This window comes from Urocitellus parryii, chromosome 11 (genome assembly GCF_045843805.1).
Source record: "Urocitellus parryii isolate mUroPar1 chromosome 11, mUroPar1.hap1, whole genome shotgun sequence".
Classification (NCBI taxonomy): domain Eukaryota; kingdom Metazoa; phylum Chordata; class Mammalia; order Rodentia; family Sciuridae; genus Urocitellus; species Urocitellus parryii.
In genome coordinates this window covers 64261279-64285003 of record NC_135541.1, presented here as the reverse complement: position 1 = coordinate 64285003, position 23725 = coordinate 64261279, and the positions used below count along the sequence as shown (strand labels likewise).

The 23725-nt window shown below is 36.2% G+C and overlaps 1 protein-coding gene across 1 annotated transcript in view; it reads right to left on the bottom strand.

Moving 5' to 3' along the window:
• The window catches only part of Prkacb (protein kinase cAMP-activated catalytic subunit beta), a 109632-nt gene extending 91486 nt beyond the window's left edge, over positions 1–18146 (bottom strand). The window contains exon 1 of the mRNA XM_026406143.2: positions 17870–18146. Within this exon, the coding sequence (XP_026261928.2) occupies positions 17870–17915 (46 nt within the window). The 5' untranslated portion in view covers positions 17916–18146. The remainder of the gene's footprint in view (positions 1–17869) is intronic.
• Between the last annotated feature and the right edge of the window lie 5579 nt (positions 18147–23725).

Below are 23725 nucleotides of genomic sequence, written 5' to 3'. Positions count from 1 at the left end.
AGTATTATACATTAGTTTTTCTTCTTGAAGCATTCATAGATGTCTAAGATACCTGGAACAGGAAACTAAAAGACATGCAGTGAGAAGCAGCTTTTCAAGAGGCTTTTCTAGCAATCTCACAGTGTTAGGAAAACAAAAAGTGAGATCCAGACCTAGCAAAGGAGGAAAGGCATTAATATCCTAGGTGTTATGGTTTGATTATGAGGTGTCTTCCAAAAGCTCCTGTCAATGCAGAAATATTTGGAGGTAAAGCGATTAGATTATCAGAGCTGTAACCGTCTATCCATCCTAGTTTGAATGGACTGAGTGGTACCTGTAGGTACCACTACTATTGAGACGCCAGGACATTCCTCTCCTTTCTCTGCTTTCCAGCTACCAAAAAGTGAGCAGCTTTGCTCCACCATGTACTCCCATTATGATATTCTGTCTCACCACAGATCAAAAGCAGAGCCAGCAAACCACAGACTGAAATTTCTGAAACTATCTACCTAACAATGTGGTACAAAAGCCTTTGAAATTGGTTTGTGGGAAGAATTTGGAAAAGTTTGGAGTAGGACAGAGAAAGCCTAGACTACTGTAAGTAGAGCTTGATATGCAATTCTAGTCAGGGCTCAGAAGACCAAAATAGTGATAGTAAGGAGGAGAGTAAAGGCCAGGTTTACAAAGTTTCAGATGGCAATGAAGATTCTACTGGGAATTAGATCAGAAGCTACATGTGTTACATTCTGGCAAAGAACTTGTCTATATTTTGTCCACGCCCTGATACTGTGTGATGATGGACAAATTAATCTGAATGGAGAAAATTTCAATGCAGCATAGCACAACATTATTTTAGCACAGGCAGTGGCATGGGTACTGCTAGCTACCCTGAGCTAGATTTACAGTAAGAATCAGGAGCAAAAACCAGACCAGAAAGATTTGAAAAACCTTCCAATTTGGCCAGAAAAGGAGTTATGTTTAAAGTGGCAGGCAATGAGGGTGTGGTTGCTAAAGAGACTAGCACTATTCAAAAGAAGATGAGTACTGTGCAACAGGACAATAGGAAAGATGCCTTGAGGGCATCTCAGGAATCAGCATCCATCACAGGCTCAAAGACTTTTTCAGAAGAGTCTCAGGGCACTGTGCTTGCACCAGGCTGTATAGGGAACTGTTTTCCTTGTGTTCAGCCTTCCAGGCACTCAGAGGCCCCTATAACCATGATTCAAGTGAGCCTTAGGCCAACAGTATTCCTTGGCATGTCCATGTGATGTTAATTTCCTCCAAATGCAGAATGCAAGAAATATGGCATCATGGAAGCTTCCACCAAGATTTCAAAGAAGGTCTGGGAAGGCAGGCGGCGGCAGGGTCAGAGTCCCTGCAAGCACCTCCTGACAGGATGATGAATAGTAAAGTTGTGAGACTGAAGTTGAAGCTACACTGGAGACCTCAGGAAGTTAGAGATGCCATGAATGTGAAAAATCTATGAAGCAAAGCTACAGGTAGCAAGAAAGAGAGAGGCCATGTGGCTATAGACAGCAAAGCTATGGGGACAGAGGTACCCAATCCCTTTGAAGTTCAGATCATGCCACCATGTGCCCTAGATACTGGATGAAGAACTTCAGGATTTAGTGTTTTCCAGGCTAGGATTTTTATCTCACTTTGGTCAGATCCTTCCTTTCCACGACTCTATTCCTTACCTTTGGAATGGGAATGTTTACCCTATGTCATTGATCTTGGAAGTATGTAACTTTCTTTTTGATTTTTACAGGGGCTCATATCTAACATATATGAGTTTGACTTGAGTCTCAGAGGCAACTTTGGACTTGAACTTTTCACCAATGCTAGAACCGTTAAGACTCTAGGGTCTCTTGGAGAAAGACTAAATACATGTCACACTGAGATAGAGTCATCTCTATCTCACTGGCCTTTGGAGGCCAGTGGCAGTATATTATGGTTTGGATCTTAAATGTTCCCAAAGGCCCAAATGCTAAAGACTTTGTTGCCAGCCTATGGCACTATTGGGAAGTGGCAGAACCATTAGGAAAGAAAGTAGGTAGAACTTTTCTAGTGGAAAGAAGTAATTGAGAACATGATCTTGAAAGAGATATTAGGACCTTGACCCCTTCCTCTCTTCTTCTTTGCTTCAGAGCTGTCATGAGGTAAGCAGCTTTGTTCTACCACATGCTCCCTGCTGTGATGTTCTGCTTTACTACATGCTCAAAGCAACAGAGTTAGTCAACCATGAACTGAAACTGGGGACCAAAATAAACCTTCCACCTTAAATGCTGGTTTATTCAGGTATTTTTCCACAGCAACAGAAATCTAACTAATAATTATTAAGCATTATCAATGAAAGAAACTGTTAAAGTGAAAAGACAAGCAATGAAACAAGAGAAGATATTTGCAAAACATACTTCTGGGAAAAGAACCTGTATCCATAATAAAGAACTTTAAAAAAAATTCTTTTAAATAATACCCCCAAAGAGGGGAGAAGGATAACTGAAAGAACATTTTCTTAAAATGGCCAATGCAGATATGAAAAGTAATCAACACTATTAATCATCAATGATATGCAAATTAAAATTATAAGCATATTCACAATAATATATAACAATTAGAAATATGAAAAACACCAAGTTTGGGAAAGATATGGGATAACTAAAACCCTGAGGCACTGCTGGTAGGAGATAGGTTCAACCACTCTGAAAATTTATTAGGCCGTATTTATCAGTCACATACTGTATAACTCATAAATCCAGCTATCAATTAAATTTCAACTTCAATGTCTATTTTTCTATGTGTACCCACACACATACACACATACATGCTTATACATATATATATATATATATTATGTGTGTATATGTGTGTGTGTATATACATATAACATATATTCAAATATATATTCATCAAAGCACATATATATTCACCAAAAATCATGTATAAGAGTAGTCACAGAATTATTCATAAGATATTCAACCTGGAAACAACCTAAATCATTTCCATCAACAAGAGAAAAACAACAACAACAACAACAACAAAATAGTTTGTTATCTTTATATAATGGAAATTAATGAACTACTGCTAACACAAATACATAAATAAATGTCAAAAATATGTTGAGTGAAAGAAGCAGACACAAGGAATACATGATGTGATATTCTATCTCTTTCATCTAATAATAATTGGGATAGAACTTTTGGGGTATCAGTAATATTTCATTTCGTATATATATTTTATATGGGTATTCACTTTATCAAATCCATTGATCTAATAAATTAGGATCTTTAAATACTTTTCAATGTGTATTACATTTATAAAAATATTTTATTTAAAATATGACTAACATAGTCTCACAGTTCTACTTTACAAAATATTACAAAGTAGATTCCCACAAAAAAGCATAAAAGCTTCCTTGTGCCCATTCTTGTCCACAGACCCATGGTTGTTGTCATAGACATCATTGGGGAAAATGTTTGGAGAATCTTTGGATCACTGATGCCTTTGAGTTCTGTTAAGATTGAAGATTAAAAAGTCATTCAATGTTTGTTTCCCATGCTTAAAGTGTATGAGTAATAGAAGATATTAAACCCAACCATAAATAAAACCAAGAATCTGTTAGGTTAAGAGAAGCTAAAGGTATTTTAAAGTAAGTCCCTATTTCTTAAACTGGATTATGCCTATAACACAGTTTGGCATTTTTTATGTTGCTACATGCTTAATACAATTTCATGTTCAATACTTCCGTATTAATAAGGAGACCACAATTTTCAAACAAGTAGCATTCTAAAAGGTGAGCTGCATTAAATTTAGGTTAAATCCTCGGCATGTTGATTATAAATAGACACAGTATAAATAGAAAAGAAAAAAGAACATTCCCCTCTTTTCCCCCTGGTCTCATGTTTTACCTAAAATAATAAAATCACCTGTGTGGCCACCAAAGTCACCTGATTGGACCACAGCACAGGCCAGTTCACACTAGATGAAAGATGAAAAATGGAAAGAGAAAATACAGTGAAACAAAAGAACTGAAAGCTAAGGAAAAATGGGTGCATGTTTTCAAAATGAATGAAAAGTCAGACTGAATTTAAAAAGAAGAATACCCATTAACTTATGAAACAGGAGGGGAAAAATTCCAAAGCAACCATGGAGGAATTTAGCTTTCCAGAGAAAAATATACAAAGTGGTAGTTTAACAAACTAGTCTAAAAATTCCTCTATTTCCTTCCATCAATGGATTTAATCTACTTTACCTTCTTTTGAATATGGACCCATCTAAGTGAGTCACTTATGATGAATAGAACACAGAAGTGACATTGCTTAACCCTGGAGGCTTGGTCATAATAAGTGATAGGCCTTCCACTGGCTTTGCTCACTCTTCCATGAATTTAACCAACGATATACCAGGAGACCCAAGCCATGTCAGAGGTCATCCTGCAGAGAGTCTCAGCTAAGATTCAATCTATAGCTAGATTCAAAAGGAGACATGTGCTGAAGACAGTGGTATGCACCTGTAATGCCAGCAACTCAGAGGCTGAGGCAGGAGGATTTAGAGTTCAAAGCCAGCCTCAGCAATAGCAAGATGCTAAGCAACTCAGTGAGACTCTCCCTGTCTCTAAATAAAATACAAAAAAGGGCTGGGTTATAGCTCAGTGGTTGAGTGCCCCTGAGTTCAATCCCCAGTATCCCCAACTTCAAAAAAGAAAAAAAAAGGAGACATGTAAATAAGCAAATCTTTAGGTGACTCTGGTCCCTAGCCTTGAGCTGAGCTAGCTGATGTCAAATAGAGTAGAAACGAGCTGTCTTTAATGAACTCTGTTCGAATTGCACTTTCATATACAGATAAATGTGGTCATTGTTTTAAGTTACTAAATGTAGGAATGGGATTAATGATTCCTCTGATATAGCAAAATAAAAAGTAAAGTTAAAATACAATAGGTGTGAATGAGATAAAAAAGCTGAAAAGTGTTCCCATTTGATAGCTTTTATTTTCCACTGGACATCTGAGGCAAAATCATCATTAGAACAAGAGACAATAGAGAAGTCAGAGAAAAGAATGAAAATGAGATTTATGAATAGGAGACACAGTTGATCAGAGAATTGTGGTAGAATTGTCAAGTCATGTTGACAGTCCATTTGAGAATGATGACAGTGAATCCATGGTATCCATCACTGTGGCTTTCCCAGCGGTGCTTAGTTTTTCAATGAAACACTAAGTGTGCAGATAGAGTTGCATTTATCAGAGTTAAATTTTTATCACATAGATATGATAAAACATAAATTCCAGAGGGTTTGGGGGATCATATAATCTAAACTGTTTAAAAAGATAAATGAAGAAGTGACAGGTCAGATAGTTGATGAATAAATAAGAAGTTCTGATGAAGAATAATGATAGAGGAAATATTTTTAAGCAAACAAAAAGAAGACATTGTGACCAGAGAACGACACATTTATTTTTAGGCAATTAATGAATATGACAAGGTTCTTCATACAACTAGTTACCTGAAATAAAATATAGAGAGGGGTTTTCGAGGTCAGGAGCACAACCATTTTCTCCTAATCCAATATCTTCCTACATGACTGAAGTGAATCTCTACCCAATTAAAAGTGGTATAATTTTGATTTAAAAACATCAAATAAACTATTATGTGCTAAAGAAAGGGAAAGAGGTATCCTCTTATCAAGTAATTGGTTATTATTCCCAAAGAGTTAACATATTTCAGAGAAAGTTCCTCCAACTTGGTGTGGGAGGGATGGTGGTAATGAACATTTTTAAAAAAAGGTTGAACTTTTTTCCATTTAATTATCTATGATTTTAGCTTCCACCATGACATGAGCCAAGAACTGTCCTACATTCTAGGGATTAAAGCACTAAACAAAATACTTTTTCTGACCCCATACATCATACTGTGTTGCAGAAGAAACAACTAAAAAAGCTACAACTATAGATGTATACATGCCTAAAATAAATAGAAAGTAGCTTTCTATTGCAGTCAGTTTCAGCCTATTTCAGAAATTCTGTACTTATTTTTATATATTAACCTTAATGTCACATTTTCATTCTATTATCAATTGCAGGCACCTATATATCACTGTATACTTTATCATAAGTATTTGTAAATATCTATCTCCCCATTTAAGGAAGAAATCAAGTCTTATTTTTATCTGTATCTATAGACTAGCACAGTTCCTGCAACAAAGTAGCACTTAATAAATACAAAGAATGACTGAAAGACTGATGAATTAATGAATGACTGACAAATAAATGAATATTTTCTCTATCATTCTGAGTTGAAGTAATGGCGCTCTTAGTGACTTTGAAACTACAGTCTAAAGTAGATTTCATATTCTCTCCCATTTTAACCTTTCATGATTCTACCTAACCAGGAAGCTGAGCTACGATTGGAGGATGTAAATTATCAGCATAGTTGGACCCTGTGAAAGAAACTGAGAAATATCAGTATTCAGCTGGGGTTATAGCTCAGTTGCCTCATATGCACAAGGCCCTGTGTTCAATTCCCAGCGCAAAGAAAGAAAGAAAGAAAGAAAGAAAGAAAGAAAGAAAAGAAATGTCAGTACTAACATGTTCTTATCCAAGTTTATGTCATACATACAGCAATAACTTCCTAATGTTATATGGTGACCTACTTAAAAAGAATTCAGTATATTTGTTGACTGATTGTATTTCTTGTCCTGTGAAGTGTCTATTCAGTTCCTTTGACCAGTTATTGACTAGGTTGTTTGTTTTAATGGTGTTAAGTTTTTTGAGTTTTTATATATCCTGGAAATTAACACTCTGAGATGCAGGTGGCAAAGATTTTCTCTCATTCTGTAGGCCCTCTCTTCACATTCTTGATTGTTTCCTGTGCTTGATTCCATTTGCTGATTCTTGATTTCACTTCTTGCACTTTAGGGGTCTTGTTAAAGAAGTCAGTCCTAAGCCGACATGATGTAGTTAAGCCCACTTTTTCTTCTGTTAGGTGCAGGGTCTCTGGTCTAATGCCTAAGTCCTTGGTCTACTTTGAGTTGAGTTTTGTGCAGGGTGAGAGTAGAAGTTTAACTTCATTTTGCTACATATGGATTTCCAGTTTTCCCGGCACCATTTGCTGAAGACGCTAGCTTTTCTCCAATCTATGTTTTTGGTGCCTTTGTCTAGTTCGAGATACCTGTATTTATGTGGGTTTATCTCTGTGTCTTCTATTCTGTACCATTGGTCTACATGTCTATTTTGGTGCCAATACCATGCCATTTTTGTTACTAAAGCTCTTAGTATAATTTAAGGTCTGGTATTATGATACCTCCTGCTTCACTTTTCTTGGTAAAGTTTGTTTTGGCTATTCTGATTCTCTCATTTTCCAGATTAAGTTCATGACTGATTTTTCTATTTCTATGAAGAACATCATTAGAATTTTAACAGGAGTTGCATTTTATCTGTATAGAGCTTTTGGTAGGATGGCCATTTTAACAATATTAATTCTGCCTATCCATGAACATGGGATATCTTTCCATCTTCTGAGGTCTTTTTCAATTTCTTTCTTTTGTGTTCTGTAGGTTTCAATGTAGAGGCAAATATATGAAAAAGTGTTCAACATCTCTAGTACTTAAAGAAATGCAAATTTAAACTGCAATGAGATTTCATATCACTTCAGTCAGAATTGCAATTATCAAGAATACAAGTAATAAATGTCGGTGAGAATGTGGGGGAAAGGTACACTAATACATTGCTGGTGGTACTGCAAACTGGTGCAAACATTCTGGAAAGCAGTATGGAGATTCCTCAGAAAACTTGGAATGGAACCACCATTTGACCCAGTTATCCCACTCCTGGGTATATAGCAAAAAGCCTTAAAAATCAGCATACTGCAGTGATGCAACCCATTAATGTTTATTTAGCTCAAGTCATAATAGCTAAACTATGGAAACAGTCTAGGTGCCCTTCAACAGATGAATGAATAAAGATACATATATACATATGATGAAATATTACTCAGCCATAAAGAGAAATGAAATTATGGCATTTGCCAGTAAATGGATGGAACTGGAATATCATGCTAAGTGAAATAAGCCAATCCCTCAAAACCAAAGGGTGTTAACTCACAGTAAAGGTGGGTGGGGAGTGGAGGTAGGGAAGAATAGAAATACTTAGGATTAGACAAAGAGGAATGAAGGGAAGGGAGCAGGAATGGGAATAAGAAAGATAGTAGAATGAATCAGACATTACCTTCTTGTGTTCACATATAAATATACAACCAATGTAATTCCACATCGGGTATAACCAGAACAACAAGAAGTTGTACTCTGTGTATGTAAGTCAAAATACATTCTACTTTCATACAGCTAAAAAGGATAATTTTTTTAAAATACGGTATAAAAAACTAAGTACTTACTGATACTAATTAAATATAATGACACAGTCTTTTTAATTTTTTGAGGACAAAGTCCAGATGAAAAACAGATTTGTCAGACCTAAACCGCTGTCTTACAAGAAAACAAGTTTTAGCAGTCACCAAAAAATTGCAGTCAAAAGTAAATATAGTATCAATCTATGGCCATAAGACCTAGGATTTACACATTGATACAGCAAGCCAGATAAAAGATATGGCATCTACATTGGGTATTCTACAGCAGAACTAATTTCAATCATGCATCAACAAAATTAGTGTATTTCTGTCTTTAAAAGAATCCCAAAATTTCATTCATAAAATCATTTGCTTAGATACAGAGCATTACTGAATCTAATTTATAACCTTAAAATAAAAACAAATTATCACAGAAAATATCATATACTCTACTTCCTAAGATTGTCATATTTGTGTTTTTACTTATCCAAATCTCTGACTAAACAATAAACTACATGAAGGCAATTCTTTATCCCCATCCCATATATTAACACTACACTAAAAGTAATTTAAGCTATACCTCCATTTCAGTAGAAACACTATTATTTATATAATAGTATTTCCAATATTAGCAAGAAAAAAAGACCTACTTTAGGAATATTGGTGATTATTTTGGCATTGTAGGGAGTCCAGATAAGGTATAAAACTTATAAAAAGAATAAAACCAAAAGAGCATTAAATTTTCCTACATTTTCAAATGGTCAAAAATACTATCTGAAAAAAGAAAAACACTACCTGAATTTATAAGCACAGATGTTTTCACCTTTAGACATAAGTGATGACTAATCAGTAATATTTAATCTCTAAGCCCAGTTTATATCAAGGTTTTACCATTCCATTTTTTGCTTAAAAAAGTCTTAAAAAATAATTCATGGGTTGTAGTGTTTCAGTTTAGGTGAATGATCCTAGATTTTCTCTGCCTATTCTACTTGATTTCATATACTTCAATTGTGCAGCCCTGATTTTTCCTGATAGAGGAGTTCTATTTTTTAAAGTCTACATCATATTACAGAACTTCCATTTTCCAACTTATTTGAGCCACCTGTGATCTAAACTGTCTCTGGTTTTACTACATGTAAATATGACCAAGTATATATACTATGCTAAGGGTTTTAAGAGTAGACCATTATATGTTTTATTTCCAATACTCTTCCTCGATGGCCAACATTTAGATGGTTCCTTTACCTATAGTAGAATATGAAAATATCCTCAGAGATCAGTACAGTAATTCATAAATTTCTTTGGTCATAATTCATACTATCATTCTTTAAGTATGAATCAAGAATTTTCCCTCAAAATGTTGCCTTATTTTTATTTGCTCATATTGAGGTTCATTTGTCACTTCTCTGCCCACACTATTTTTTTAATTATTATTTAAAGGAGAGAGAGAGAGAGAGAGAGAGAGAGAGAGAGAGAGAGAATGAATCATTTTTTTTTTTTTTTTGGAGATGACACAACACAATGCCTTTTTATTTTTTTATGTGGTGCTGAGAATTGAACCCAGGTCCCGCCCGTGCTAGGCGAGTGCTCTACCACTGAGCCACAATCCCAGCCCCCACACAATTTTTAAGAGATTCTATAATTTATTTCCAAATCCTGCTGCCTTTCTTTTACTTTGCAGTACAAATACTACTACCATTGAGCTCCCCACCCTCAAGCCCTTTTTATTTTTAAATCTTGAGATGGTCTCACTACGTTTCTTAGGGTCTCACTAAGTTGCGGAGACTGGCCTGGAAATTTGTGATGCTCCTGCTTTAGCCTCTCCAGTTACTGGGATTATAGGTGTGTGCCGCCATGTACAGCTCTAGATCTTGTTACTTGTAAGCACATATTTTTTCTTCTAATAAATCAATGGGAACTATTAGATTATGAAGCTGAAAGAGATACATGTCATCATCTAATCCACCCTTTCAAATTTATACAATAGCTTAGAGACTTTAAAACATCCAAGGATTGAAAATACAGTTCAGTGGTAGAGCACTTGCCTCACATGCACAAGGCCTGGGTTCCACCCCCACACCATAAAATCAAACAAACAAAAAACATGTAAACAAATTAATGTACTAGAATGTATTAGAAAACAGAATTTAAGTTGTTCTTATTTTTGACTCATATTTTTTAAGATTAAATTACATCTGAATTTTTTTATCAACTATTTTAAAGAACTTGGGAAGGAAAACTGATAATTACTTAGCAAATAATATAGGTCAGTACCAACTTTACATGTGCTTTCCATTATTACAGCTCAGGTTGTATATTTATCTAAACAATAAGGATAAACTTTTAGCATTTATTCTTCTTAATTTATAGAAGTTATGCCAGTTGTAACCATTTCTCTAGTTTCTAAACATCTGGTATTGAAAAGAGGATTAAAACAAGGATGAAATGGAGAGAAGGCCCCTTGTCCATCCATGGTCATTTTCCACTCATGGCTGGGAGAACAAAAGAGAGCTCACATATACAACAATCAATAAGACATTATTTCTCAGAGATGCCATGGCATCCTGAACTCAGTTTGTCCTTCCCCTGGCAAAATCCATTCTGCCCTGAATTAATTTCCTCACTCTTGCTGAAATCACAACCCATTTCACCAAGATATGAAAGCTAAAAACTTAAGGAAAATTCTTTTTTTTTTTCCTTCAACTCCTCATACAGGTAAAATGTAGTCTGCTCCATTCTCCCTTTTCTTTATTCCTCATATGGGTAAAACATAAGCTGCTAATTTTTATTTTCCAAATTTCTCACAATTCAGATATTGAAAGGAGATTCCTGACACTACCATCTGAGTTTGGGCTCTCAAAGTCCCTCATCCAAATTACTAGAGAAGTCTTCTTGCCTCCTGTTGTAGTCAGCTATTTTGCTGCTGTAACTAAAGGATCCAACCAGAACAACTGTAAAGGAGGAAAGGTTTATTTAGGGGCTCAATCCATAAACAACCAGCTTTATTCCTCAGGACACCAGGTGAGGCAGAACAACATGGTGGAAGAATCTGGCAGAGGAAAGCAGCTCACATGTGATCAGAAAGCAGAGAGCACTTGCCAGATTTAAAAATATACCCCAAAACTATGCCCCCAACTCCCACCTCCTCCAGCCACACCCTACCACTTCACTTACCACTTAGTTAATCCCTATCAGGGGATTAATTCAGTGATTGGGTTTAAGACTCTCACAACCCAATCATTTCTCCTCTGAACCTTCTTACATTGTCTCACACATGAGCTTTTGGGGGACACCTCACATCCAGATCATAACACTCCAACTCCATTTACTCCATCATGATTCTTCTTCACACTGCCAGCAAAAAAAATCTCTTTTAAAACCTAGTTTGGAGGCTGGGGATGTGGCTCAAGCGGTAGCATGCTCCCCTGGCATGCGTGTGGCCCAGGGTTCGACCCTCAGCACCACATACAAACAAAGATGTTGTGTCCGCCGAAAACTAAAAATAAATAAAAAAAATTAAAAATTTCTCTCTCTCTCTCAACAACAACAACAAAAACCCCAAGTTTTATTATGTCTCTCCCTGACTTCAAAGTCTGTAATAGCTTTATGGTATCTACAGGATAAAATTCAAACTTTCCATTATGTGCCTCTCTCTTTCTTCAGTATCATTTTTCAATTTACAATCTCTCTTTTTTCTACCATCAATCCCATACTATGCAATTTAATCACATTGGAAAACTTCCTTTGTGAAGTTATGCCATGAAGGAAGTTATGCCAGATGTTAACTGCTTCTCTAGTTGCCAAACATCTAGCATTGAAAAGAAGAATAAAATGAGGATGAAATGTAGAGAAGGCTGGGGGGAAACAGGCTGTTTCATTCCTCTGAATCTCTGTGTTCTCTGTACTCATCAAACCTTTCTTCTAATAATTCTGCTGGTGAACATTTTCCATGTTCAAGCTCAACTTCAGGGATCTTTTCTTTGCAGTCCTTTTTGAAGGTCATCCTCCTTATCCCAGTGGAACTGGGCTTTCTTTCTGTTGGTTCCCACACTTAACTTGTATGCAATCATCTGTTTGTTGTCTCTCCCTTCCTTCACTCCTTTATGGAAGGGAAAGACACGCTGGAATAGGTACTGTGTCCTAGTCAATCTTTTTCCTACAGTCCTGCATAGTTTGTCACATTTTAGCTCAATTATGTGTACTGAATTAATGAATGAATAAAGCAACAAAGAACTATATCAGATACTCTAGAAGGAATATTTTTTAAAGATTACATATCAAAAATATTACTACCTATGTATTTTTACCTCCCATAAGTTCTACATTTTTCTATTTATCATTTTTCATTAAAAATTTAAGATTTAATCATCTGAGACTTGATCACATATGTATACTACCATTTATTAACATTTATATACAAAATTTCAAATACTGTACTAATTGTTTTATTTATTCATTTATGGAATATCAAAATGAATTATGGTTAATTCTTAGTTGTTAGGATCTTAATAACTACCCTGGCTTACCTAGGATTTTTTCAAGTGCTACTTCTGCCATTCAACCATGGCTTACTCTTTAAGCTGGCTTTCATGTCTCTTCATTATCCTGCAACCAGCAATAAAAAACAACTATCTGTCTATATCCTAACTAGAGGACCCTGAGTAAAGAATAGGAGAAATGGTTCCTGAATACAAGATAATTTTATATAGCAAAAAAATCTATACAAAGAGAATTATAGAATAATAAAAGAAGATGAGATCATATGTATTCATCATCACGGATGCATAATTTTTAACTTTCTCTTTTTGTTTTTTTAACCCAAGGAAGACTCTTTGCCAGTATACTGAATTAAAACAATATCTGCTACTGATTATACTTAAAAAGCTTGAAACAATAAAATATCAGAAAAAGGAAAGAAAAAAAGCAAGCTTGATAAATAGAAAGTTCAAAGACATACGAGATCCCTAAATTTGTTCCTAACCAACATTTAATTCTACAAAAAAGTTTTCAATACAAGTATGTTCACTGAGATCCACTGTTAAAAAGTACAAAATTGTAATTCTAGCCTAGAACCCCCAAAGAATTTAACTTTGTAGTTAATTTTATAAATTATTTATATACAGATTACTAAACTATAATAATTTGTTCACTAAGTCTATAAATACTTATTTGGAAGAAATGCTGAGGAAACAAGTTACAAGAAAATTAAAATCTAGAATTTTTTCTACACATACCTGTGTCGTCCAAATTACCAAGATTACAGAAAGACTATGTTCTAAATCTGTGTTGTCCAACATACCAAACACTAAATCATGTTAAGTTAAAATTCATTCCTTCAGTGGCACTAGTCATGTTGCAAGTGCTCAAGAGCCTCATGTGGTTAGCCATTAATACACGTTACTACAAAGGTGGGGAATATTCCATCATCACAAAAAGTTGGACTGGACAGCATTATTCTAAACCATGGTAAAATGCAATATTTTTAAATATTTTAAATGTTGATACAAAGAGCCAAATGGGGTGGTGCTCACTTATAATCCCAGCAACTTGGGAGGCTAAGGCAAGAAGATGGGAAGTTTGAGTCCAGCCTCCACAATTAAGGGAGACTTTGTCTCAAAATAAAAAGGAGATATAGCTAAGTAGTAAAGTACCTTTGGGGTCAATCCCCAGTACTGGGAAAAAAAAAAAGGCAATACAAATTCAAATAATAATTTTGGGGCTGGCTGTTTAACAGGAAGGGAAGGCATACATTTTCAAATAAGAAAAAATCAAACATCAATGGGAATAAGGTCTTTAATTATATAAATAATTTACATAATTAATTTGAAATTGTACCATATTTAATTAAAAGACTTTCAAGGTAATTTAATCCATCAACCTTGTTTTTACAGCTGATAACAATCCAGAAAATAGCACAGGAAAAAAAATAATCTTTTTCATTTAGTTGATATATCCAAATAAAGTCATTATTGAAAGAAACCAAAATGTGCTATAATTGATAATAAATTGGAACAAAGCCTAAAGTGACTTAGAATTTGCTTTTCCGTTGGATACACTGCTTGTTGAACAAAGGAGTTAGGATTTCAGGTTCTGGAGTTAAGGTGCCTAAGTTGAATCATGCTCCTTGACTTACTAGGTGTAAAATCTTAAATAAATCACTTAAGTTCTTTGAGTCTCCATTTCCTTTCTGTAAAAGGAGAAAGAAATTATCTACTTCACAAGGTTGGAAAGATCAAGTAGAACCATGCATACAAAGCACTTGGAAAACCGAGTGCATATGGGTCCTCAAAAAACATTAATTATTAAGAAACTTGCATTTTTGTTGAACCTAATCTATTGATAACTTTAATTTCCATTCACCTTCAAGTTCTTAAGACCAAAAGAGTCTCTGGAAAATATTCAAGATATATAATCACTAAACTAAAGGGTGGCCTTATAACTTGGCAATCATGGGAGAATCCACATTCAAATCTTTAACAAACACTTTTCTTCCTTTAGTGTCAAAGCCTTTACCATGAGTGTGTAATGCAAAGATCCACAGGCAGCCTGTAAATGTAATTTTTTTTAAAAAAGAAAATAAACAAAAACCTGTCTGGGGTTTAAAAAAAAAAGTGGCATTTGCTTTCTATGTTGGTGACTACGGGTAAGTAAAAGGTAGGAGACTTATTGAATAAAACAATCTTGAATGATAACAGTTAAAATATCTAAGAGAATTGTACATTATATTTCTAAAGGTTTACGCTTCTGTATATTGGCTGCTCTTTAAATAACTATGTTCAATTTGAAAAACACTTATTTTCAAGAGTATTTTTTAAAAATACATAGAACAATAGGTAAGTAATGATTAAGAACTGTTCTTTCATTAAATTTTGAGACACATCAATACAATTTCCTAGTTTACCACAGCAGAACAACAGGTACCCAAATTAATGCCATTTCAGAAATTAGACATGAGAATGAAATCTCCCTGGCTTACAGATCTTCCCCAGAAAATATCTATTTTATGAGTTAGAGGGATGGGCTTTGATAAAGTACAATAAACCAAAACCCTTCTCAAATATCTTTAGGCCTAATTTCATTCTTCAGGAGTATTTTTAGAACCAAATTCTAGAATCACCTGCCTGTGTGAGGTCGGGCCTTAAGCAAACCTCAACTTTTAAGCAACTTGATAATTTTCAATCAGTTCTTCACATCAAATACTCTTATCAGCAATTTTCAGTGCTCTAACTTCACTTCATGTTAGCATTTACATTTTGACTTTCAGTTAACTGTTACATTTACATCTTCTCTCTCATAAGAGATAGTAAAATGTTTAAACTTTTATTTACAAGGTCCCCAATTAAAACTAAAATACAAGGTAAATATTTGCAAAGTATATGTATTCATTGATTATGGAATAATGAAAAGAGTCAAGGCATCAGATCTATTCCTTACTCTGTTATTATCAGTAGTATGATCTCAACCCCAGGTTGTTCAAAAGTCAGATTCTCTGGCTTTGAATGAAATGATTGCACAGGCTGATCTCTAGGATCACTTATATTTCTAAAAGTTTATTCTATGTATCAAAGGAAGTTTAATAACTACATTCAGCTTTTGAAAACAAATTTTCAAGAGTAATTATTTTAAAAAATACAAAGAACAGTTAGGTATGTAATGAGGAGTTAACTTTCATTAAGTTTTAAAACATAATACAATTTCTTTGTTCACTAAAGTAGAACAGTAACACATACCTGATAACATTGCTCTACATGAAACTACAAACATTGATCAATACATGTGATATTTCGAATAACTCTTCTTGGACACATCATCAACTAACCTCTTTTGTCACAACTTTTTTTCAAATTATTATAATGACCTTCAGTTTCCATAAACAAACTTACAGGAAAAGCTAGCTAACATACCTAATGGCTGCCACTAACACTTAAAACTTTGGAAATAATTAATAGAAATAATTAAAATATGTTTAGATAAATATTTAAAGTTTCCATTCTGTTTTCTACAAATAGTTCAAGATTATGTCACAGATAGAAGTTTCAAATTAACACTCTTAGGGGGGAAACTGGTTTGGTAATGTAACAACAAATGTATAAAACACAAAGGAGTATACTACCATTATTAAAAATATAAACACTGTATAGATTCTTGCTAATGAAAATCAGTGATATGATTCAATTACCAAGCACACTTTTGACACAAAATAAGGATAGTTAAATCTTTAACGGAATTTAAAATTAACAGAGAAATGACAATTTGTAAGGTACAAGTAATTCTTCATACTTTCCAAATTCTTTACACTTTATTATAGTTGGTTACTACATTTGTGTAATTCAAGAAAATAATGCGTTCTACATTGACTATGTAAGCTTTACATATTGCATAGTAAAATATGGTCACTAATAGTTTGGTAGTTCTGAAACTTTTCTGGAGCTCCCGAAATTTACCACCAAAACCTTATTGAAACAAACCCTATAATCTCATCTCATTATCCATATTAAACAAAATGAATGACTAAACCCTTCTACTTTATTTGTACAGAAAAAAAAGCTATTTTCTTCAAGCCAAATTATAAAATTAATCCAATTCTTCTCTTACAAACATAGAAACATTAAAAGATATTTACATGAACTTGATTGAATAAATTACCAGGTTCATTTTAAGTGCTGAGATATCAATTAACTCCTGGTGATATAACAAACAGCAAAAAAACTATTATTTAGTCCTTCTGAATTATAACATCTAATATGAATCTTACATTTTTCTTTCACAACCATTCTGCTATGTGTGTTTATATATAATCCTGATAGCCATACAGAAATTCCATATCCATGATTTTTCCCCCCATTTGGTGTAGTGTTGAACGCCCGCGCTTTCAGCTCTCAGAAGATATCAACTGTGTTCTGGAAGCACTTCAACTCCAAAAGACCTTTAAGTTTTTACAGGCATCGTAGTAGATTCTCGGACGTCTAAAGAAAAGGCAAACCTGTCTTGCTTTTTTCTCTAATGGATAAAGTTGCTGTTTGGTTTTATGTTTTCCATTTCTAATCTGAAGAGACAACGATCTCTGGACTCAGGATATCCTTACCTGCGGGGCCGCACGCGCAGCCCTCACCTTGTTTAAGATGGGGCTGGACCCAGTGATGGAGGGAAAAGAGCCAACTCTACCCACAGCACTACCTGTGGCTCACTAGGACGGGGTCGGGATGCTGTGGAGGACCTAGGGGCGCGAAGACACAAGGGACTTCTTTCCCCGGACCATATTTGGGGAAGTGCTGAGTTTGTGTGCGGTCCTCCTGGCTCCAGGGAGAAAGGGAACCTCGGGGACCACGGTGCCCCTGGCTCCCTCCATCCGGCCCTTGGCGCACTGCCCGCTCCCCGGAACTGGGGGAGGGGGCGGAGGAGGAAGGCGGCCAGTCCCCGAGGCCCCCTGGGAGGGCTCCCAGCGGCCGCTGCTAGGCCCCGGCCGTGCGCGCGGCCTTGGGGGCTACGACCCGGGGGCGCTCGGTGCCCGGCAACGGCCCCCACCGCGGGAACCCAAACCCATCGACTCACCGCTTTCCACCTCGCTGCCTTTCTTGGCGGTCGCCGCGTTCCCCATGATTGGGGCGATGGCAAGAAGGGGTCAGGGAGGGGAAGAGGGGCTGGGGCCGCCCCGCCGCTCCACAGACCAAGGCAACTCCCGCTTTTGCACCCGTCAGAGCGATGAATGCGCCGGTCGGTGGGGCCCGGAGTCCAGGCGGGCAGAACCGGCCGGATCTGAGGAAAGGGCTTCAGCGAACTCCCAGGCAACAGCGGTGGCAGCCGTAGTAGTGGCGGCGGTGGTGGCGGTGGCGGCGGCGGCAGCAGCGGCGAGCAGACACTCCCCCTTTCCTGGCCCGCCCTCCCTGCGCGCCCCCGGCAGCCGCGCTCCTGGGGCTCAGCATTGGCCCCTGTAGGTCTCCGCGGGTGCGCGCGCGCGCCGGAAGTGACGCGAACCCGGGACCCCGGGGGCGGGCGGTGGACCCCAGCGGTGCCGGGCGGAGGCCGTGTGGGGCAGGTCTCTAGGCTTTAGTTGCTGCAGCTGGCTCTCGGGCCCGTGCCCCGAGGGGAGGGAGGCGGCTTGGAAACCGTTAGCTTAGAAAACGCAGATCCCCCTTCAGCTTGGAGCTCACTTGCTCTTTAGAGGAGCCGCGGGTGATCGTGCAGGGATGCAGTTTGCTTACGTTGTGCCCCGAGTCTCGGAGGCTCGCCACTCAAAGACTGCCTTCTACGCACAGCCCTGGGCCAGAGAAGAACCTCTCTATCGGGCCGGAGAACACACGCAGGGGGGAAACCTAGGATCCTTCTGACCCTACTGTCAGCATCAGTCTTTGGGAAATGCTTGGTCTTTAATCATGGCTGTGAAAGGAGCTTCCCTTTCTCTTCCACCAGCAGGTACTCACTAAACCCACCACGTTGTTGCTCTGGTCCTTGGGCTTCAGTCACAATTTCTCAGATGCATTGAGTGCGACGGTCACTGGCCATGGCCTTACATGATTGCTCTCAAAGGTTTTGTCAGGTTTCCCAGGAGAGACAAAGGAAAACATTACTATTTTTGCACAATTTCTGTTGCTGTACATCATCAGATTTAGCAACCTTTGGTGTAGATTGCAAAACAAATATATTCCCCACCACAGTTGAGTTCTTATTAATATACATCTTAGAGCGCTTGAATTTGCTATAAACTCTATTCGGTCATTTATGTAGCCTTCTAGTAAATTTTTCTATATCCCTTTAAACTTTGCTCTGTGAGCATTTATTCCAAATTTAGAGTAGAAAAATTAACTTCTGGAGGATCCAAGGTCACACACATTTATTTTGTGTCTTCAGAACACCAAGCCCCGTGTAGGTATTTATTGGGTAGCGACTGACTTGAAGTAAGTGGAGGAAATTACTCATAATTTAAAAAAAAATCATTACTAATAAAACAGAATGGTAACTGTAGAAACTTTTCTCAGTAATTTCTTCCTGCTATCTCTTTTTGTCAATTCCATTAAATTAATAAATATTTATATCATATAAACAATATTCCAAGTATTGTGATCCTAAGAACCCTATGAGATTTATAGTATTACTATCATTGTTTAACTTATGAGCAAATTGAGGCACAGAAAAGTAACTTGCTACAGGTTGCACAGCTATTTTTCAAGAGAGGCAGGATTTTAACAGAAGCAATTAAAGACATGCCACCTCAAAATATGCCAGATTGGTATATTAATATAAAGTTAAAATCATTTGAGCAACTATAAATTTAGAAAGGGCCACCTGGCCTTTCACTACATACAGCAAGTCATATTCTTTTTGGAGGTATGTTCTTCACATACCAAGGCTGGAAAATAGCCTCGGGTACCAGACACTGATAATTGAAGCTGCAATGAACCTGAATAAACAAACTCTTTGACCTAACCCTTATCTTCTACTAGCTTCTTGTTTTAGTCTGCTGTTTTGCTGCTGTGACCAAAAGACCTGATCAGAACAATATAGAGGAGGAAAGTTTATTTGGGACTTAATGGTTTCAGAGGCCTCAATTCTATTTCAGTCCATAGACAGCCAATTCCATTGCTCTGTGCCAGAGGTGAAGCAAAACATTAAGGCAGAATGGTGTGACAGAGGAAAGCAGCCCAGGACATGACAATCAGGAAACAAAAAGAGTACTTCTCTCACCAGGGACAAAATATGTACCTCAAAGGCACAGCCCCAATGACCCACCTCCAGCCACACCTCACCTGCCTACAGTTACCACTCAGTTAATCTCTATTAGCAGATTAGTGCACTGAGTAGGTTAAGGCTCTCATAATCCAATCATTTCGACTTTAAAGATTATTACATTGTTTCACATTTGAGCCTCTCTGGGATGTAACACTTTTACATTCCCTACATCTATCTCTTAGTAAAGTCCCTAGAATTTATTGCCTTTGTTCGGATATCCATTTATCCTGTCCTTCCTTCACAAAGTTGTTGTAGTTTATCTAAAAAGTCCAAAAACATCATGATTTAATCATTTCTTCAGACTTCACTGTTTGGGGAAGATCCCATATGCATGTAAAATGAATACAACTTTTATGCTTTTCTTTTGTTAATTAGCTCTTGCATTTATTAATTGGGTTCCCAGATCCAGCTGAAAAATTCACATAAGAAATTAAATAGATTAGAGAGAATTTCTCTATAGGATCTAGGCAGATTTTTGTCCATAATGTTGATCAGACAGCTTTAGATGTAGTGATAAATTACATTCCCTCCATCTGAAATCCTATTGACTTGAAAAGAAAGATGAACAAGTTTACTATCTGAGGATATTCTATATTGATCTAGTATCACAGTTTACTGAATTATTTAATGTATTTATATCCATTGAATCTAAACAAAGTAAAACAATAATAGGAAAGCAATGATTTGAACTAAAATAGGAAAGCAATGATTTGAACTAAATGATGTGAGATTTTTGTCTCAACATGCAATAGTGCTATTTCTTTCTAAACACATTTTTGTCTCAGCATGCAATAGTGCCATGTCTTTCTAATAATATTAACCTTTGCATATGTGATATTCTGCTCTACGTATGTAAAAAGTTTAATAAGTAGCAACAACCAGCTATATACCAAATTTTTATTTATTCTGTCCTAGAAAGAATCTTTCTAGAACTTAGAATACTCATACTATCCTCACTGGGATGGGTTTCAAATGTAAGCCTAATAAAAGAGTGTTGTACGCTTAATTTGTCACTTTCCTTAGCATTATTTTGAACTCTAGGTCTCTAATAAGAGAGCAGCCATCTGTTTAGTAAATCATTAATTTGCAAAGAAGATGTTTGATAGCTCTTAAGAACTTAGGTACAGCATAACCATATCCTAGAAAATTCATAAATAAAGCCAAAAGTCAGCCTTGTAAAATTATCTCCTTTTTCAATTTAACTTCATAATTGGATAAGGAAGTAAATTATTTGTTAATAATAGAGAAAAATGATCAGCAATTTATTTTTTTTTTAAAGAGAGAGTGAGAGAGGAGAGAGAGAGAGAGAAAGAATTTTTAATATTTATTTTTTAGTTCTCGGCGGGCACAACATCTTTGTTGGTATGTGGTGCTGAGGATGGAACCCGGGTCGCACGCATACCAGGCGAGCGCGCTACCGCTTGAGCCACATCCCCAGCCCATCAGCAATTTAAATTGCTTGCAAATTTTCTTTATACCATTATTTCTGTTTCTTAGTTTACATTGTTGTTCTGGTTAAAGGAGATTATACTTTTAAAATATGGTTTAGTAAGTAGTTTTTGACTGGTTGACACTAGTAATCACTAACTTGTAATTACTAACTTATAATCACTAACTTGTAATTATATGCCTGTAATCCAGTGGCTGAGGAGGTTGAGGCAGGACAATCACAAGTTCAAAGCTAGCCTCAGCAACTTAGCGAGGCCATAAGCAATCAACAAGACCTTGTCTATAAATAAAATACAAAAAATAGTCTGGGAATGTGGCTCAGTAGTTAAGTGCTCCTGAATTCAATCCTAGGTATGAAAGAAAGAGGGGAAGGGGGAGGGAGAAGAAAGGGGAGTGGCAGGGAGGTTGGGAGGGAGGGAAAAGCATTGTTGGAATTGATTGCTTATATAGCATCTAAAAGACTTGTTTCTACTTTTCCACCTCTAAATTCTACAAGGGGCAGAAATTTCATTAATTGTCCAGTAGTTCTTCAGTGATTAGAGCTAGCATGGGACAGTTGCTCCATGGCCACTGATGGCTTTGCTATAGATAAACATTGAGAATAGTATCTTGTAAGTATCAGTATCACAGTAAGAAGGGAGTTGTACAGAGAAAAGACTTTGAGTCTACCCCCATATAATATTTTTGTTAATCTGAGAACATGCAGCACTATGGAATAGAAAAAAAAATTGTACCAGTAGCAACTTCTTTATAATTCATTATCTGTTTTCTAATACTTCACAAAAAACATTTTCACATGTCTTTAATATATCTGATCCCCACAACAAAACCTTCAAAAGCAAAACATCTTATATACATTAGTCCTGCTGTACAAATGAATAAAACAGAAGTTCAAAGGAATTAAGTAATTTGGCCAAGGTAATTCACATGGTAAATGACAGAGCATTAGGTGACATGCCATCACTGTGTAAGACAAAGTTACTCTCAATCCTCTTTAAGATTAAATTATATTATCTATATTTTACAGATGAGAAAACTAAGGTTTAGGAACTAAGAGCCTTTCCATCTTCTTCTTAGAGTTAGATCTTCACTTAGAAGTGAGAAAAGGAGGGAAAAAATGAATCAATTGTTATTTATACTTATTTTCTAGTTTTAACTTACATTGCCAACTTCTTATATTACCTACTTGATTTCATAGTACTTTAAAATAAAGCACCTTTGCTGGGCATGGTAATGATAGAGGCTCAGGAGGCTGAGGGAGGAGGATACCAAGTTCAAAGCCAGTCTCAACAACTTAGCAAAGCCCTAAGCAACTTGGTGAGACCTCTGTCAAATAAAAAGGGCTGAGGATGTGGCTCAGTTGTTAAGTGCCCCTGAGTTCAATCCATGAAATAAAAAACAAATAAATTAAAAATAAAAATAAAACACCCTCAAATACGATATATAGAGAGAAATACTTGTTTTTACTTTACTAGGGCAGATAAACTGAAATTGGCAATTCTTAGAAAATATGATCAAGCAATTTTGCTTTTATATTGTATTTTATACCAAATAAGTGCAAGTGTGGGATTTATTAACCATTAAAAGATTATGAGTATTTTATTTGTTTATTAATAATCCACCTAATCTAGTATTTCATTAATTAATAGTATATCCTAAATCAAATGATACCAAATTAAATATCAGGCAAAGAACAGAATGTTTCCAAAATGAAGAGGAAATGTCATAACTAATAAATGACAAATATGATAATTGTTCAAATCATTCTAATTCAGTACAAATTTTTCTTGGTGAACATATTTTTAATCTCTTTGCTCAATTACTAATATTTTATCCAAGGCTTAGAATGTATCTTTTCCCATATTTCTTCACAGGTAAGGAAACTGAAAGAGTTGACTGTGATCTGGTAACATGCTCAAAGACAACAAAAGTGAGGGACTGTCAGAGTGGAAGTTCAGTTTATCTTTGCAGAGGGACTAGAAAACAATCTGAAAATGTCAAGAAAAAGAAAAGGAAACATGGAGGGGAAGGAAAATCAATAGCCTCTTTTCCCTTTCTTAATGCATAATATGCTCCAAAACTGTAGTGAGATCTCTGGTATTTGAGTTTTGAGCTGTGCATCTTCTGATGAGTATCAGTAGAACAGTGCTAATACCTGGATTTGCAACCCTTTGCTCCTTTATGAAATCACTAAACTTGACACAAGACCTTTCATGAAATTTCAACCCTTAT